Source organism: Schistosoma mansoni, chromosome 4 (assembly GCF_000237925.1).
Source record: "Schistosoma mansoni strain Puerto Rico chromosome 4, complete genome".
In the NCBI taxonomy this organism is placed as follows: Eukaryota; Metazoa; Platyhelminthes; class Trematoda; order Strigeidida; family Schistosomatidae; genus Schistosoma; species Schistosoma mansoni.
This window is the reverse complement of record NC_031498.1, coordinates 27504137-27522749: the sequence shown is the minus strand read 5'-3', so window position 1 is coordinate 27522749 and position 18613 is coordinate 27504137. Positions and strand designations below refer to the sequence as shown.

Here is an 18613-nt window from a genome sequence, read left to right as displayed (position 1 = left end):
AAAGTTTCATCTCCTTCCTTTGTTGAATAATTATTTTTAGAGTTGAAGCCCATATTGAAATAACTTGTACCAAAAATTATTATGGACAGCGTTGTGAGGTATATTGTACACCTCTTTATAATTTATGGAAATGTGATGAGAATACTGGTGCTAGAATATGCAGTAAACCGTGTTTACATGGAAAATGTGTTCTCACAAGGTAAATAATGTCATTTTTTTCTCGAAGTAATAATTCCCGTCATTATTCATTGATTAGTTTCTATGTTTGACATGCCGTCATAAAGAACACATTATTCAGAATGTTACTACCCAAGCTATTTATCTGCCAATAGTTGGGTCTCATTGATCAAATGCGATTATTTTAAAATTAAAAAATATTCAATCAAGAAAGTGAACTATTTTAAACTTGGAAGCGGCAAACAGCTATCGCATTCTAATTTTGGAAACGATTATCAACATACTTTCAACTAGAATTTATCGATTTTATTCAGCTGACGCCAAATATTCGACATGAAAACTGACACCTATGCCATCTTGTAAATGAATATGATAAACAATCGATGATATGGGTTATTAATAGGGAGAGAAAATGTGTTTCAATTCTTGTCAGATTTAAGTTTCTTTATTCATCTTGAAGAGAGCAAGAGTAAAAATATAAGTAGACTGATATGGCTTGATTTTATTTCATTTGGATCTCGTTAACTCCTTGCAACCTGTCATATTGAGTAATTATAATTATAAAATAGGTTCAAATTACATACATGAAAGAGTTAAGTTAGAATTTGTTAGGTATCCATATAAGTGAAGTACTGAAGTGACTTATACGATAAAATTACTTGTTGTTGATGTTCAGGTTGCTTTCAATACTATCATCTTTTGAGCTGAACTCCTCGAATTCATTTTTTAATCGTATACAATTAAACTATGTTTAAAAATTCAACTATTAAAAAGGGTTTCGTAGATTAGCTTCCTCATAATTACTTAGGCTTCGCATATCAGTCGCATTGTTAACCGTTCTCATCCAGGAGGAGTTTTGTTCTTTGAGCTGGATGAATATACATAATCTAATTACGTAATAAATTCACCTAGTATTGTTTGTTTGAATATTCCCATTGATGCTTAGGAGTCCCAGAGTGAACATCAAATCTGAGATGCATGTACATCCAGCTGATGAGTCCCAAATAGGACGGAACGCTCGTCCCGGATTCCACTGCTAGCCACTATCCATCTTTGCTTATAATTACGTAATAGTTATACAATAAAAATAAACGAATAATATTAGTCCACAAATAGATCTCAACAGTTACCTATTATTATTCTCGTCGGAATATAACACTACCATATATAAAAGACAAATCCAAAATTACAGCGAGATTATTAGAGCCTTTTGCAAAAGGTGTAGAACAAAAAAAACACAAAAAACCACTCCAATCAATCCTATACAAACCAAAGAAAGAAATATCTAAGAACTTTCGTCTAAATTAGAGCGAATAGTTTCACAGTATTTGAGCGCCGAGTTGATGTAAGACATTAAATAGGAATAATATATATTTGTAAAATCTCAGCGAATGAATTTATAGTAAATCCAACATTTCGCCTGGCAATCTGGTCCAAGCTTTTTCAAGGAATTATAATCAAACATCAAAATTATCGAATATAAATAGGTACATGGTTCTTCGTTTCATTGTACAACTGAATAGGTCATTCGAACATCATTTATTAAATTAATTGTTCCAACTGCAAAACACACTACATTGAACAAAGTGGACACTCCCTTCACCTTCGTCTGCACGAACATCCATTAAGAGTCAAACTCCTGGAAGTCATTATTCATTTAGTCTTCTTCGAATATAACATAAGTCCTTTAAAACATAACTAATTGTAAAATACGTAGGTCATCTATCATTTACAATCACTATTGTTTTAATATAAGTAAATAATCCTCTTTTCTGTTTCTCTCATCATTTCATTAAGTACCAGTGCAATATGTGAATGTACATTGGATTGGCATGGAGAATTTTGTCAAACACCTATTGAATCTAAAATTATATCGACTATTTTAGCGCCTGATATAAAAACAATTCATGTAGCTAGACCATTACAAATCGATCAATCTGCCAGAAATATTAATTTGAATAATAAAATTAATAAACCATCAGTTACGACGTCGACGACGACAACAACAACAACAACATCAACATTTCTATCAGATCCCATAGATAGAATAAAACAAATGGAGATGAGAAATAAGGATGATACAATTAAGATTGTTCAATTAAGATTTGATAATGTTCACAACATTCAAGATGAACACCTTGACATTGATCAATCTGATGATACTCTATCTTCTTTAACAACAGTAAATACAATAATAGATTCAGATCAATCCAATGTATCAACAATTGATAAAAGTCAAGAAACAACAATTAAAGAATCTGATGGTGTCATGAATCTATCTGGTAAGAAATTTTTAGATTGAATTCAGCTATTTGATATTCAGCATACGTTTCTTTTTTCTTATTATTTTGAGAAAAACACTAATTGTGAGTTAATAGTGTAGTGAACGAGAACATAGGCGAAGACAACCGATTATCCTTTTGGCACAAAATTACACAGTTACTTGATAAAGTAGAAAACAACGTACTATAATACTTTATTTGCAAAATGTCTATTAATTGTCTCAGACTTCATTGTTCCTGTATTTCCATATCAATGGCTTTCTGTTTCCGTTCTTTTTTCCTAGATGTGTACAACTCTTTATTGTCAGTCATTCTATTCCTGATTGGCGTTATATACTACTTATATTGACATAAGTAACACATATCACTATAGTAGTTTAAATTATAATTTTAAAATGAAACAACAATGTATGAAAAAAACCATTAGTCATACGTGAGAAGATGGTTTGAATAATATAGTCTATATGATATTATATTCCTTTTGTGTTAGATGACTTAGTTTTGAGGCTTACATTGTCTTTCTATGTATTGTTTTCGTACATTGACTCCAGTGTTTACTTTAAATAGTCGATCAGTCAGTCAGTCACAACGTACAACTTCGTAAGTACGTACATCAGTTCGAGTTGCCATACCACATCAACACAGAGATGCAGTTGTCCATTCAAATCCCATAGTGGTAGAAGTAGTAAGAGTATAAGCATTATGTGAAAGATTAGGGTTTGAAGATGTTATTGAAGGAGTATAATACAGTGAAAAAAATTTGAAAAGAGAAAAAGGATAGGGACATGAAGAATTCAGAAGATTAGAATCTGGCAGAACACAAAGAGTGGATGCACCTTCGCGATTGCAAACGATTTTGAGTCATGTCTTCCAAGGTCTCTAACCGTCGATTGCTATCATCTCGCGGATCCCAACCAGGTAAGGTAGTCTACACCTACCAACATGGCTCAGTCCAATTGTCAGTGACTTTAAATAGTAATGAACAGTGAAGAAATACTTTTGAAAAATTAAATCAATTCATTTGAATTATCTCTTGATTAGTTAGTTGACGTCAGTGAAATTTTTAATTCCATGTACACTTTCATTACAGGTAACCATTATGTTAGATTGACTCCTAAACATGTCATCGACTGACGTTATTCCAACTGATTTGCGCGTTGAACCTGTATAAATCTTTCTACTGATTTCATATTAACCTAAGTACCAAGTCCTTAGAAATTCCCTTTATCTCGGATTATCACATTTTACCAATAGAATTTATATCTATACTTGTTCAAGTGCGGTGATAAAAATGATGGAGTTTTGATCCCTGTTTCCAAATTCAGTATATTCCTGATAGAGATTGAAGTTCTGGTTAGATATAGTGACAATTACACTACAACCTCATGGCTGTAAAACAGTTAACCTATGAATGCTACAGATGTCTGTCGTTGATGTCACACTGTGACGGAAACTCTCTTCCAAATGGATAAATATTCTGAGATATTAGGTGTCTGGAGGTAGTCTGGATGAAAATCTCCTCGACCTAGGCTTTTTGACTGTTGGACTTCTCAAGTAAGAGATACCTATAATCCCGGGAGAACTGATACTCCCTATAAGATTCAAATACACATCATCTTACTTTACTGTTTTAAATATTACCAACTAAGCTATTTGATCAGTGACTGGCTTCTTATAGGAATGAGATATATTTACATTTGATTGACTATCAAGTAGTGATGAAAATAAATCCCATAGATCCAACACTGAAGGACTAAGCTAATATGAGATTGGTCACTACTCATTGATCAATTAGTTGTATAAGACTATTTTCAAACCCTTTACCTTGTTTATGGAATATGTAATCTAGTAATATAAGACTTACAATAATAGACCATAATAATCATCTTAATGGAATACAACTATATAATAGAAGTGTGTATATAAGCTTGGAATAGGCTTGTATTGGTTTATTTTAGTTAAAATTCATATAAAATAAAAAGAATGACAATTAAAATCATGGAAAAAATTTAATTGTTGTAACCAATAGACTAAACAAATAGGTTTTGACAACCAACTTATCAACAACAAAAATGGGGGAGGGGGGGAATGAATTTGTTTCCATCTTAAACGAACTAACATACAAACATTCATTGTTCATAAATGAACCAAATTAAAAACTGTATTTTAAATAATTTTATTGTTTTGTTCAATAATATCTGAATTAAATTTGGATATAAGCAAAGATGGATAGTGGCTAGCAATGGGATCCAGGACGCGTGTTTAAGTCCTATTTAGGATATGATATGATTATCAAAAATGTCTAAATGACAGTAAATGATGGGTTGTTGTTGTTGTTGTTGTTCTTTCTTTAAATACCTTACAACAATAAATATCTTATCTATTTGTGTATGATATTGTGTATATTACTGTCGTTTCTATACCACTGTTCAGTCAGTACACATTTACTATGACAGAAAACGAAAGTACTAACACACTCACCACCAACTGTATCAAATTAACTGTTGGGTATTTTATTTAAATAGTAAGATTTTTAGTAAACATTTATCTCGAAAGCCGTTTCTTAAGGGGAAGAAAAAGGTATTTCTTAACGAGAGACAAGGAAATTAGACTGAAAGGGTAGTTTTGACAAAAAAACTAGCACTATTTATAGAAGATCGAATGATTGTTTTCTATTGGCTAGAATTATTGATTGTATCATTTCCATAATTTTCTATCTTTCAATGCATACAAATATAACGAAAAGAGACAAAATGAAACATGTGTGATTTATAAAAGTAGTCAATAGAATGCAACATGTCTATATTTTATCAGAAGGGGGTTTTGTGGAGATTTCAGTAATTTTATATAGTTGAAATCATCAGTCAATTGAAGCTAGACTAGCATGGAAACCTGGAAGCACTGGACGGCTGTTCCGCCCTGTTGTGGGACTCCTCAGCAGTGCGCACCCTACGATCCCGACTCGCGAGATTCTAACCCAGAACCTATCACTTTCGCGCGCGCTAGCGCTTAACCAATAGACCATTGAGTCGGTATCCAACGGTGTTATTGTCTAACTTCAACCAATCCACGAAATTGAGCAACCATTCACCAATGTCTTCAGTGAGTTGATATCTCCCAACAGACATGGTTGAACTCCACTGGTTACAGCGTTGGATGCCGGCTCAGTGGTCTAATGGTTAAGCGCTTGTGAGCGAGAGTGATAGGTCCCGGGTTCGAATCTCACGAGTCGGGATCGTAGGGTGTGCACTGATGAGGAGTCCCACAACAGGGCGGAACAGCCGTCCAGTGCTTCCAGGTTTTCCAAGGTGGTCTACCTTCAATTGATTCATGATTTCATTTATATAAAATATCTATATTTGTTATGTCATAACGCATTACAAAATACCTTGTTGATAATCTTTGCTAAATTCTGATCAATCTTTATTGGGATTTGTGCATTACATCAAAGCAATTTATACAAGATGTTCATATTGCCAACGATGAGATAATTCAAATTCTTTCTAATGGCTATACAAATATCATACTCGTATCACAATTAAATGACTACTTGGACTCAGTATCTCAGTAAATAACGTGTTGAGCATTTGAACTGCAAGATACCAGGTTCTAGTCCCTCTGTAAACACTGGTTTAGAGACTTGTCACCTGATATGCTCCGAACGGGACCTAGTGAGCATTCTACATTCCACTGCTAACCACAATCACCCTATTCTATGAAAAGAGGATTTCATTACTTCCCAAATATTTAAGCAATTTATGCGCAACTTTAGATGTATGGAATTTAGGTTCAAAGCATTTGATTTAACTGCTTTTATATATTTCAAAGTTATTTTTACTTCGCTTTTCAGACAGTGAAGTTAAATGTTACAGGAATATTTAACCTTCAGGAAACTTAAGTCAAAACAAAGATTTTTCACTAATTATTCTAAATCATCTAACTTCGACAAATCAGTTAGTCTTAATAAAACGTTGAAGTTAATACATTTCTTACTGTGTATGTACTTTAATTCTAACATAAATCTAACTTGAACAGTTCAAAAAAGCACTCGCGGAGCCAATTCTTTGTGTTCATTCAGTTTACATCAAGGAGGTTTCATGGTTAGTTTTTATCAAACTCCAGAATACTAACCTCTTGGTGTAAGGGGTCTTTAAAAATTGATAAACTTCGAAGTTTAACTCAGGACTGACCTTAGTTAGACAACCTTTGAAAATCAGGAAGTTCTAGACAGCTGTTTCTTTCTTATATTTTATTCCTCTTTAGTGAACATCCGCAACCAACCTAGTGACTGATTCCGTGGGGTAATTTTTGAAGTTCTGTTGAGAATTTGTGGCTAATGGAATTCAGTCATCTCGAGTTTCAGAAAGTTACCCGTCAAAGTGGTAGGGAAATATTCTAAATTGACCAAAATTAGAAATTCAAACTACCGAATATCAACTGAGTAGTTTGAATATCAGGGGCTCACCACGAGATCTGAATTCTCAGGGTTCACTTTCAAATGTTGTAATAGCTGTGCATTGTTGAGGGTTCGTGTATTAAAACTAAACGGATTCCCGATGCTCCTTAGTTTTCACTAATAATTTAACCAAGTTCGGTCGGTAATGAAGACTGTAGAATTAATATCGCTAAAAGAAATCTTTTTGATGACAATTATCAATGGCAAGTATTTATAGACGATCAGTGGTCTAGAAGTTAATTGTTCGCGCACTATACCGAAGGTCCTGGGTTCGAGTTCCGCGTTAGGGATTGTTGTAGCTCACTTCTGAGGTGTCCTATAATAGGGTGGAACGGCCGTCCAGTGCCTACAGGTTTTCAATGGTTGTCTAGCTTAGATTGCTTCATAAATTCAACTGTTAAAGTACAACAAACTCCATAACTATCGATCAGCATCAGGCCAATAATTTAACTGTATTTCAAATAAGAATGTACAGCACATTTTCCATGGAAAACTATATCATCATAATTGAGTCAAATAATAGATATCAACTAATGCAAAAGCAGATGTCGGATTCATAGAATTAGTACATACTCAGTCATTGAATGAAAATGTGTAGCCGATGTATCATTCAAAGTCAGTCAATAATTTTATTAATCACATTTATGTTAATGAATGCATATTTTTTAAATACATTTGAATATGAACCATAGAAACGTTAAGATATTTTATTTGAAAGGCTGAGAACCTTGAAGTACGTTTATTGTACTGTAATTTATTTACCCCCAATACATCAGCACTGCTATAAAGTGAAATGGTCAGCATACTCAAAAACTTCTCTGCTTATAGCTAACTTACGCCCTTTACTCCCAATGGATCAAAGGCCGCCGACCAACATTCTCCAACCCACACTGTCCTGGGCTTTCTTTCTAGTTCTATCCAGTTTTTGTTCATTCTTCTCATGTCTGACTCCATTTCTCGGTGTAATGTGTTCTTTGGTCTTCCTCTTCTCCTTTGACCTTCAGGATTCCATGTGAGGGCTTGTCTTGTGACACAATTGGGTGATTTCCTCAAAGCGTGCCCAATCCACTTCCAGCGCTTCTTCCTGATTTCTTCCTCCACTGGAATCTGGTTTGTTCTCTCCCACAGTAGGTTGTTGCCGATAGTGTCTGGTCAACGGATCTGAAGTATCTTGCGTAGACAACTATTGATAAACACTTGTATCTTCTGGATCTTGGCTGTCGTAGTTATACACGTCTACGCCCCATACATTAGAACTGTCTTGACATTTGTATTGAAAATTCTGATCTTGGTTTTGGTTGACAATTGTTTTGAGTTCCAGATGTTGTTCAGTTGTAAATATGCTGCTCTTGCTTTGCCAATCCTCGCCCTCACATCTGCATCTGATCCACCGTGTTCATCAATGATGCTGCTCAGATATGTAAAGGTTTCCACATTCTCCAAAGCTTCTCTGTCAAGTGTAATTTGATTGGTGCATATTGTATTGTATCGGAGAGTCTTGCTTTTCCCTTTGTTAATATTGAGACCTAGTGTTGGTGAGGCTGCTGCTGCTACACTGGTCGTTTTCTCCTGCATTTGTACTTATAGCTAAACTAGGTGTTTATATAGACCAGTCTACAGACGATATTTTAAATTCTTAATAATAGATAGAGATCCTATACTTTAATCTTTTATTACCTAAGACTTTCAAGAACTATTGTTCCTAAGATTACTAACAAACATTTTATTTTACAACTAAGACCTTCATATTTCAAACAAAAATTACTGGAAATTATTATTATTAGCGGCTTTATTCAATATTACATTTTTGGTACAATATAGAATTCCCAGCACAAAATAATTGAACAAGTTTACTTTTCTTATTTCTTGATTGATCCTCATGATAAATATTCAGTAATCGCCAGTTAGATGTTAGCACTCCAATCAATCGCCATCTAATTGATGTACATTCTTTTCGATGCATATTGCCAGCAACCACAATGTCTCTGATTGGTCACTTCTGTGACTTCTACAACGAAAGGTTGTACACTTTTCAGAAATGCACCGGAAGAAGTTAGTCATAATGATGTGTAAAAACAAACAAAACAAGGAAACAACTAACTTGTTGAAATATCCAAGTGTGAACAACAGATAGCCCAGATATTCAAGAAGGCCGCACAATAATCTGTAGGTTCGCTAGAAAAGAAAACCATTTCACATTCACAACGAGTGACCTATTTATATTTCACTTATCGATTAACGATTATTACAAAACAAATAAACAAATTTTTTTATTTTATTCATCATGAATAGATTATTACTGAATTTAACGAATGATAAAGTCCTGGGTTCGAATCCCGCGAGGCGGGGTCGTGGATGTGCACTGCTGAGGAGCCCCACAATAGGACGAAACGGCCGTCCAGTGCTTCCAGGTTTTCCACGGTGGTCTAGCTTCAATTGACTCATGATCTTAACTATATAGAATGATAAAGTGTTTATTGATGAAAGACAAAAGGGGGGCAGTAATCATGATGTTTTTTATTACAATAAATAAAACATGTGATCCAATATCTATTTCAATCCGTTTTTTTCCTATGTATACAATATCTAGATTGTATCCAACAGAAGAAGGGGACACAAAAAATAATAAAAGATAGTTAAAGAGGAAGAATATATTTGTAGAATCTCAACGAATGAATTTGCTTGGCACTTTAGTTCAAGCTTTTCAGTTTGCTAAGTGAAACGTTAGATTTACTTTAAACTTATTCGCTGAGATTTGACAAATACATTCTTCCTCTTGAATGTCTTACATCAACCGGACGCCCAAATACTGTGAAACTATTCGATCATTAGTTCTTATATATTATTCTACAAAAGATAGTTAACGTTAGAGTTATAAAATAGAGGAGGGGGGGTGAGAGAAGAGTAAAAGTTTAAAACTGTTAATCTATTTAACAATATTTAACAGGTTATAAACATGTTAACTCCATACAGATGATATACATTTACGTATATATATGAATATAAACAATTTCACTATTGTATAGTGTTTACTTAATTATTGAACATTAACAAGTGTAGCAGTTTTTTTTGTTTTTAATAGAAAGTTACAGTTTAGTTGACTTGGCAACAAAATTATATGTTTCATATAAAATATTGCTTCAAAAAAAAGGAAAACTAGCATATAAATGAATAATTGTATAGAGAGATCTATGTTCCCTTTTACAGTAAAATACATGTCAATTACAAGTAGGAGAGAAAGATAGATTGTAAGGTAAACGGGTGATTTAGAGATAAACTGTAAGTCAAATGAAATAGTTTGTTGTACAGCTAATATAATATTGAAATATACAAATGATTTCGACAATAAGATATACTGATAAGGTAGTTACAAGTAGAGTGTAGATTGAATATTAGTTTGATAACTGAATCCCATATATAGTTTCGTAAAAGCATAACATACTTGACGGCCTTGAGTTAACCAATAACAGGTAAGATAAGGTTTCGTGTGTTTTCTTCGAAGTTTAAACCTCATTGATATATAAACTGTATGTAATTATTAACAAAGTAAATATTGTATAGTTGAGATCATCAGTCAATTGAAGCTAGACCACCATAGAAAACTTGGAAGCACTTGATGGCCGTTTCGTCCTATTGTAGGGCTCCTCACTCCACAAAACCACCTTCTAATAAAGTAAATATTGACAATATTTGATCCTGGAAATGCTTGAAATTAATAAAATTATCTAATAAACAACCAAATAGTGAAATTAAGTTGGTTCTTAAGCTAAATTATAAAACATACCTGCTCCTAAGGCAGAATGTGTATTAAAGTACTGGATGTAATTCAATGAGTAGTCACGAGTGTTTCATGAAGCTAGATAGTATTCCTTTACTATAATGTTTACTTTCAGATTCAACCCCACGTTTCATAAGTTTGTATACGGAAGGGTGATACAGCTTGCATTGTAGCCCAAGATCGTCCATATAGTTTACTGTAACCAATAATTTTGTTTAATGATTTTTCTATTGGTCAATCACCACAAAAGTTCCCTCCCGCTTTACTATCAACATGTCAGCCATTGTATCGCTGGTTTTTACTACTGAGTTGAATTTTACTGATGAAGAAATTAATATAAGTGGAAGCTGATCTTGTATCACTGGGTAACTGTTGGGAATCAAATAGCACGTTTGAGCCTTTTCATCATCGTTTTAGACTTCAAATTGATTCCACCAAAAAGTTCATTTCAAGGTCGATATTCTAAACTGTTCAATCAGCTCTGTATATTAAAATTTGTAATTCACAGAAATTCAAATTTCCGAAAGCCAAATTGTATATATAAATAAATATATATATAATTTGATGAACCGACTGCAACAGGACCATGGAGGAGCCAAGCTTAGGAAGGTGAATAATTAATACATTGATAATAGGCTGCATATACATGGATCTTTGATGTTTCATATGGCCTTATAATAGTGTATGATTCAATCATACTTACCAACTGGAGAAAATACTTTCAAATGAAGATTTCTTTTACAACAAAGATTGAGATACTTATATAAGATCAAGAATTGAATTCTTCATCTACGTTGTTTTTGAAAGACTAACAAAGTTGAATATAAGATTTTATTGAAAACTGGATCATTTGAAGAAATACTCAAAAATAAGCAGTATCAAACAATTTCTAGATAGATGTCCAGAATCCTACACTGTTACACTTTATTTGCGACTTACATTATTAGTGTGGGGTTTTACTGTACGGTTTGTTACCTTATCATTCAATGTTTCATTCATTTTAATACTGATTGCAACGTTGCATCTGTCCAACAAAAGAGTCAAATGTAACGCTGGGTTCGAATCTCGCGAGGCGGGATCTTGAATGCGCCCTGCTGAGGAGTCCCACAATAGAACGAAATGGCCGTCCAGTGCTTCCAGGTTTTTCACAGTGGTCTAGCTTCAATTAACTCATGATTTCAACTATATAAAATTACTAAAATCTCCACAAAACCTCCTTCTAAAATTTTATATATTCTGAATATACTTTCCTTAATATTTTAATTAGATTATTTCTTAATTCATTATCTTTAATTCCAGGTCAAATTTCTAACAATGAAACACGTAATTATATAATTTTAGTAAGTTAAAAGAAAGGTGATTTATGTGAATTTCATTGAAAAGCTTCAATTGTTATGGATAATGCTATTTTACTTCTTTATATTATATGTTTATAAGTGAGCTTTGTATTCAGTCCTCATTCTACCACCAACGGATTTGAATCGACAACTGTATCTCTGTGCTAATGTGGTATGGCAACTCGAACTGATGTACATACGTACGAAGTTCTACGTTGTGACTGACTGACTGACTGTAATAGTTAAATTTAAGTGTATGCTTGAAAATTTACTGTACTACTACAACTTTATGATAGGAATAAACGAAATATTTGTTTTAGCAAATTACTAGGAGTATGTTACGCAGAGATGGATTGTGGGTAGCAGTGGAATCTAGGATGTGAATTTCGCTCTATTTGGCACTTCTTAGCTAGATGAACGTGAATGCCGGATTGAATATTGACTCTTGGACGCAGGTGTATCCGACTGACGAATCAAAAATGTGTAGAAACGCGCTTCCTGGATACTACTGTTAGCCACTGTCTATCTCTGATTATAATTGTTGTGACTTACTATCAATACCAAGGCAATCTGTACAGTTCTAGTTTGTATAAGATCAAAATTGTTTGTTACTGAGGTGTTCTAAAACCTTGGATAAATCATATGTTCATACCTCTTTTGTTTTCGACGCTTCAGTCAGAATATAATTTATGAACGATGCTAGGATGACCTTGAGAAGATTCACCAGTCTACTAGGCTCAAAAGAAATTACAAATTAGCGCGAGAAATCAGGATTAGGATCTAGATATGGATGTGATGAACAAAAATTGGACTAGGGGTTTTCATTACGAACTGAAATCAGCTATATTGCCGAGATGATATTTAGCCATTTGGGTGGATGAATTTCAAGTTGAAATCCAAGACTTGCTATTCTAAATCTCATTGCTTCGCCCATAAATTATAGTCCTGTCAATGAGGACTCTTTAACTCATTGTAAAATTTAATTGTTCTAATCACTTTATTAGTGGAATTTTTCCATTAAGTTAATGTATGACCCTCTACTATTCTGTTTTTTTCTTCAGGCGTTCATTATAATAGGTTTATTGATATGGCTTATTAGTGTTCTTATCATTGGTTTAGTGTGTTATCGCCGTCGAAACAACCGTAAAGTATCTGTTCGTAAAAGGTTAGTAATGTTTTTAGCGATTTATTTATTTGGTCAGGTAGATGGGAACATCTATTTGTCACTACTTTTCAGCGTTTTATGTAAACGCTTCATTTCTAAACTGTTGTGGTTAGTTCTAATAATCGACATATTTAACCTTAATTTATTTTGTGTGATATTTTGGCTTATATCTATTTCTCGTACTTTTGGCTATCGCCAAACTTTTATCTTCAACCTACATTTTTGTGCTTATAATACATGGGTACTTACAAATGACCTTAAAATTTGGGACTTTTGTTAAAATGAAAGACAAATTGTTATGGTTTGGGGTCATCCGAGTTTGCAACTGATGTATAAGCTTACTATACTTGAGCCTAACTAGCTAATTGAGTGAGAAAACTAAGAGTTGGGAGGAAGCTTTTATTGAGTAAGCCAAATCGAAATTAAATATACACAACCCATTCATGAGTGTAGATACATATCCCTCAAAAACATAAGCCACTACTGTGACCAATAGCGTATATCTATTTCTTCGGAAGTTAAGCCAAATCTTGAATAATAGCTTGTACCTGTTACCCCAAGTATCTTCGGGTTTACAAAACGTCTTTTTTACCTAAATACTTAGCTATTCTGCAGTCCAAATATTATGTGACATTAAATGAGTTGTGAAATATTATGGAAAATAGCATTTCTTATAATCTGTATTCAGTTCGAAGTCACTAAACTCTTACATTTCAATGTAAATGTCTTAATAAGGGGCTAGATGACCACATCACTGTAGAAGTACCAAACATCGATTATGAATCATAATTCCAATGCCTCATACAGGTCTATAACCCTCATTTGATCCTTTCCATTAGGTGGACGCTCTCAAGGTCAGTCTAGTGTCACTCAAAGGTGGTCCATAAATTATAGTTTCACCAAAAAAACAATTTAAACACCGTTCTTATCAGGATTATTTTTATCATTACTATTTAGGCTACTTGTGAGTAGTATGTAAGATTTTAACAACTTCGTGACAAAGCCCATCAACTTCGTTTCAATTGAAAGAATAGGATTGTTGGTTATCATAATTGAAACAAGAAAAATAAAGTTATGTTCACCAAAACCCCTCATATGTGATGGAAAAAAAGAGTAGCATCTTTTTTGTCATTAATGGTTTTCATTTGAAAAAAATGAAGTATTTGCTAATTACCGCTTGTGTCTTAGACAAGATGTCTATCCGTCTACGAAGCGATGAACATACTACTCACCAGTGTATTCTGTATGGGTATATAACCGTGAAACATGGTCTGTGAAAGTATAAGACATATATGGACTGTAGGTATATGATCGGAACTGTATCCAAAGCATTCCTTATATATAATAGATCAACTATCTAACCCTTAGGTTAAATATAGTGCAATACGCTGAGAAGGGTGGATTTGTAATGAACGAATAAGTCAAGTGGGGATGACCAATTTATTGTTTAGTGCACAATCACACAGTGACCTAATTAAATGTGGAAATCATATATCAGATGCATCATTTCCGCATCTTCTTTGAATTGTCTCTCATAAGCTTGATTGTTTCTTCATTCATTGTTATCGCTTCCACTTTCCTTTTCTTTTCTCTTCATTTCCGTCTTCTAAACCTTCTGCTCTCAAACATTCCACTTCCGACCGGTGTTACATACTACTTATATCTGTAAATAGAAGTAGCATACACCACTGATTCATTTAGGAAACAGAAAACTTTCATCGGCCAAGGTTGTTGGAATATATGTTACGATTGCTTGACGTTTAATATAATTATGAAAAAAAGTCTAGAGGTAAATGAGTCAAGGTATGACAGTATTCTATGAGGTAATTTAGTCATTGTAACAAATAAATGGCAATAACGAAGACAATGAATTAAATACTATAGTGATAGGAAAAAACTATTTTTTTAAAAACATAGAATAACAAGATATAATTGATTGCTTTCAATTCAATATAGAAATTTGGATTGGAAATGAAAGACAACTGGACAGTCTTATAGGTAACACGAAATAATTCAACTAGGTAACTAATCTGTTTTAGTTTGTATTTTTAATTCCAACCAATTTTCATTGATGTGAGAATGTGGTAATTGTTGAATGTTTCTGAGATCAAAAATGGACTACAATTGATCAGTCTCTTATTGGCATACGTGCATACTATGCATATTGCCTATAATGCTTGTGAATTAAGACTATATCAAGGCAATACACACAGGATGCACATATACCAATAAGAGACTTGATCAATTGCAGTCTTAATATCAATGGGAAGATTCAAACAAGTAATACTAAGTAAATTTAAACTTTACCCTATTGCACAAGCAAGTGGCTACCAGAACTCAGTAGCTGAGTAGATAACGGGATGGTGTTTGAAGTGAAAGTTACTGAGTTCCAGTTGCAGAGTGAACGTCAACTCTGAGATGCAGGTACATGTAGTTGACGAGTCCCAAATAGGACTAAACGCGCGTCAAACTGGATTCCACTGCTAGCCACCATCCATCTTTGCTTAAAATGCAAACGTTGTTTAGTCGTTCAAGCATTCAACTTTCAATTTACTTGGATGGTAAGTGTAAAACCATTTCCCGCCTATTTCAGCTTGAACAAGCAGTTAGTATTTTGAGAGCTCAAAGAGTAGCATGTGAACCTGTAATTTGATCATCAAGTTAGATTGACTATTTAATGAACAGTAAGGAAATATAAACATTTCATTTCAGTTCGTACTAATTGAATGAAAGGTTTTCACTCAGGATACTGTGTATATAGTATAGTAGAAGATATCGACTAAGCATCAACTCTGAGATGCAGGTACATCCAGCTGATGAGTCCCAAGTAGGACAAACGTACGTCAAACTGGATTCCACTGCTAGCCATTATCCATCTTTGCTTACAATGTTTGTGAAATAAGGCTATATTGAGGCAATAAGCACAGTATACACATATGTCAATAAGAGACTTGATCAATTGCAGTCCTAAGAAATCAATGGGAAGATTAAAACAAACAATATCATATGGATTTAAACAGTCACTTTTATTTTCTTCTTTTTGTAGTGCTTTATGGACAAATATTAATTATGAACCAAATTCATATCAAACCAAATTTCCATCACAAACAGAACCATTTATAACACAATACAATAATGATACTTCTCAAAATACAATAAAGTTAATTACAAATAATAATAATAATCAATTAATGTATCCTTCATTAAAAAGAAATTCATTAACATTACCTAAACTCCCTATCAATGATAATAATCACCATAGATCCGTATATTATACCCGTTCATCGAATATATCCAATAAATTACAATTTAATACCATTACAAATACATCAATATCAAGTCCACCTTTTTCAATCTATACAAAACAATCAAATTTATCATTACCAACTAATAGTTGTCAACCAATATGTGATACATATGAAGAATTAACATGTTGTATAAATGATCATTTAAATTGGAAACAAAATAATAATCATTCATCAATAGCGCCAAAATTAACAAGCTTTCAATGAGAGATATTGAATTACATTCAATGCTTAGATATATAGATATATATAACAAGATTGAATTTATCATTCTTGGTTTTGTTTAAATTATATGTCAGATATAAGAAATAAGTAGTATATATATATGCTATTACATGTAATCAGTTAGGGACTACTTATTATAATGTTTAACCCAAGAAAACTTTAATTTTTCACTCACTTTTTTTGTAAAGAAAGGAAGAAAAGACATCTTCCCTTTATACTTTATATCTTGAATTGTAATTTTTAATTATCAGTTATTTAGATGATATGTTTTATTGAAATCAGATATTTCATTGTATTATTGTTTGATCTATATGATATAGTTCATATCTATATGTACGTTTTATAGATGCAGCATGCATCGATAGAGCGAAATTCTAGTGTCTTAGCTAAGGAAGCTAGTTGTCCTATATGATTTTACTTACTTACGCCTGTTACTCACAATGGAGCATAGGCCACCGACCAGCATTCTACAACTCACTTTGTCCTGGGCCTTCTTTTCTAGTTCTATCCAGTTTTTGTTCATTTTTCTCATGTTTGTTTCTATTTTTCGGCGTAATGTGTTCTTTGGTCTTTGGTCTCTTCTCCTTTGGCCTTCAGAATTCCATGTGAGGGCTTGTCTTGTGATGTAGTTGGGTGACTTCTTCAATGTGTGTCCTGTCCACTTCCAGCGCTTCTTCCTGATTTCTTCCTCCGCTGGATGAAATCTGGTTTGTTGTCTCCCACAGTAGCTTATTGCTGTAGCTCCTCCGGGGGCTACTGCCGGTCCCAAGCTCGAGTAAAGGAGGAGGGTTGGGCATGGGGTTAACGACCCCATCCCGTAGAAAACCAACTCGCTAAAAAAAACGCTAACCAGTTATTTAGACGATATGTTTTATTGAAATCAGATATTTCATTGTATTATTGTCTGATCTATATGCTATACTTCATATATATATGCACGTTTTATAGATGCAGCATACATCTATATAGTGAAATTCTAGTGTCTTAGCTAAGGAAGCTAGTTGTCCTATATGATACAATGTTTAAACATGTAGTTTGAAGCGTAGTTTCAAGACACCAGTAATAACGTTTTATGAACTCAAATCATTAGCATTGGTGGCACGTGGTGATAAAGATATGAGAGGTGAGATTATTGTATTGATAAGAGAATTGTTAAGTTATGATGTAGTGAACAAGAACACGAGTGGGGACAATGGAATGTACTTGACATGAAATTATAGAGTATCTCACTAAAATTTGACAACCGTACAGTAATTGACATATGCAATTCTCATTTAAACATTAAAATTAAAAACACGAAGTTCAGAGTAGGGATTTCTTTTCAACGAATTTATTATCAAGCTGTACAATTATATATATGACAATGTTTTGTTAAAGTACTAATTCTGTGAGGAAATATGAACACAAATAACCGTACAGTAAACAGTTGATGTACAAACTATCAATCAATTGTCTCAATCTTGACCATTCCTTCTGCAAATATCCGTCCATCGTCTCCGATTTTATTGTTCGTTCATTTTCATGTCAATTGCGTTTCGTTTTCGTTCTTTTCTTATCAATCTCCTACTGAAATACATTTTATGCCTGATCATCGTCATATACTACTTATGTGGATTGAAGTAGCCCACATCACAATGAGGAAGGGATTTGATCGTGAACAAGATGACTTCGGGTTCTGTTAGATGTATGAAGGTGGTTGTCATTTCTTAGATGACTACCACCATGGGGAGGATATTTCTCCTTGAGGAATCTGAAAAAGAAGTTAGGTTAGTGGTGATCTTAGTGACCTGGCAAAATGGTCTCAAGATCCAATGTACAACTGGTTAAAGCTGATTGCGCACGGCCTTCTCGCTGAAAGTTTTTGATATGTTAGCTTCGCACTTCAAAA

The 18613-nt window shown here is 33.5% G+C and overlaps 1 protein-coding gene across 1 annotated transcript in view; it reads left to right on the top strand.

Annotated features, from left to right (window-relative positions):
* The window catches only part of Smp_131020 (hypothetical protein), a gene marked incomplete at both ends in the record, with an annotated part of 40145 nt that extends 23438 nt beyond the window's left edge, over positions 1-16707 (top strand). Inside the window, 4 exons of the mRNA XM_018797369.1 lie at positions 1975-2459; positions 11993-12033; positions 13092-13195; positions 16242-16707. Coding sequence (XP_018652418.1) covers positions 1975-2459; positions 11993-12033; positions 13092-13195; positions 16242-16707 — 1096 coding nt within the window. The remainder of the gene's footprint in view (positions 1-1974; positions 2460-11992; positions 12034-13091; positions 13196-16241) is intronic.
* Positions 16708-18613: the final 1906 nt, after the last annotated feature.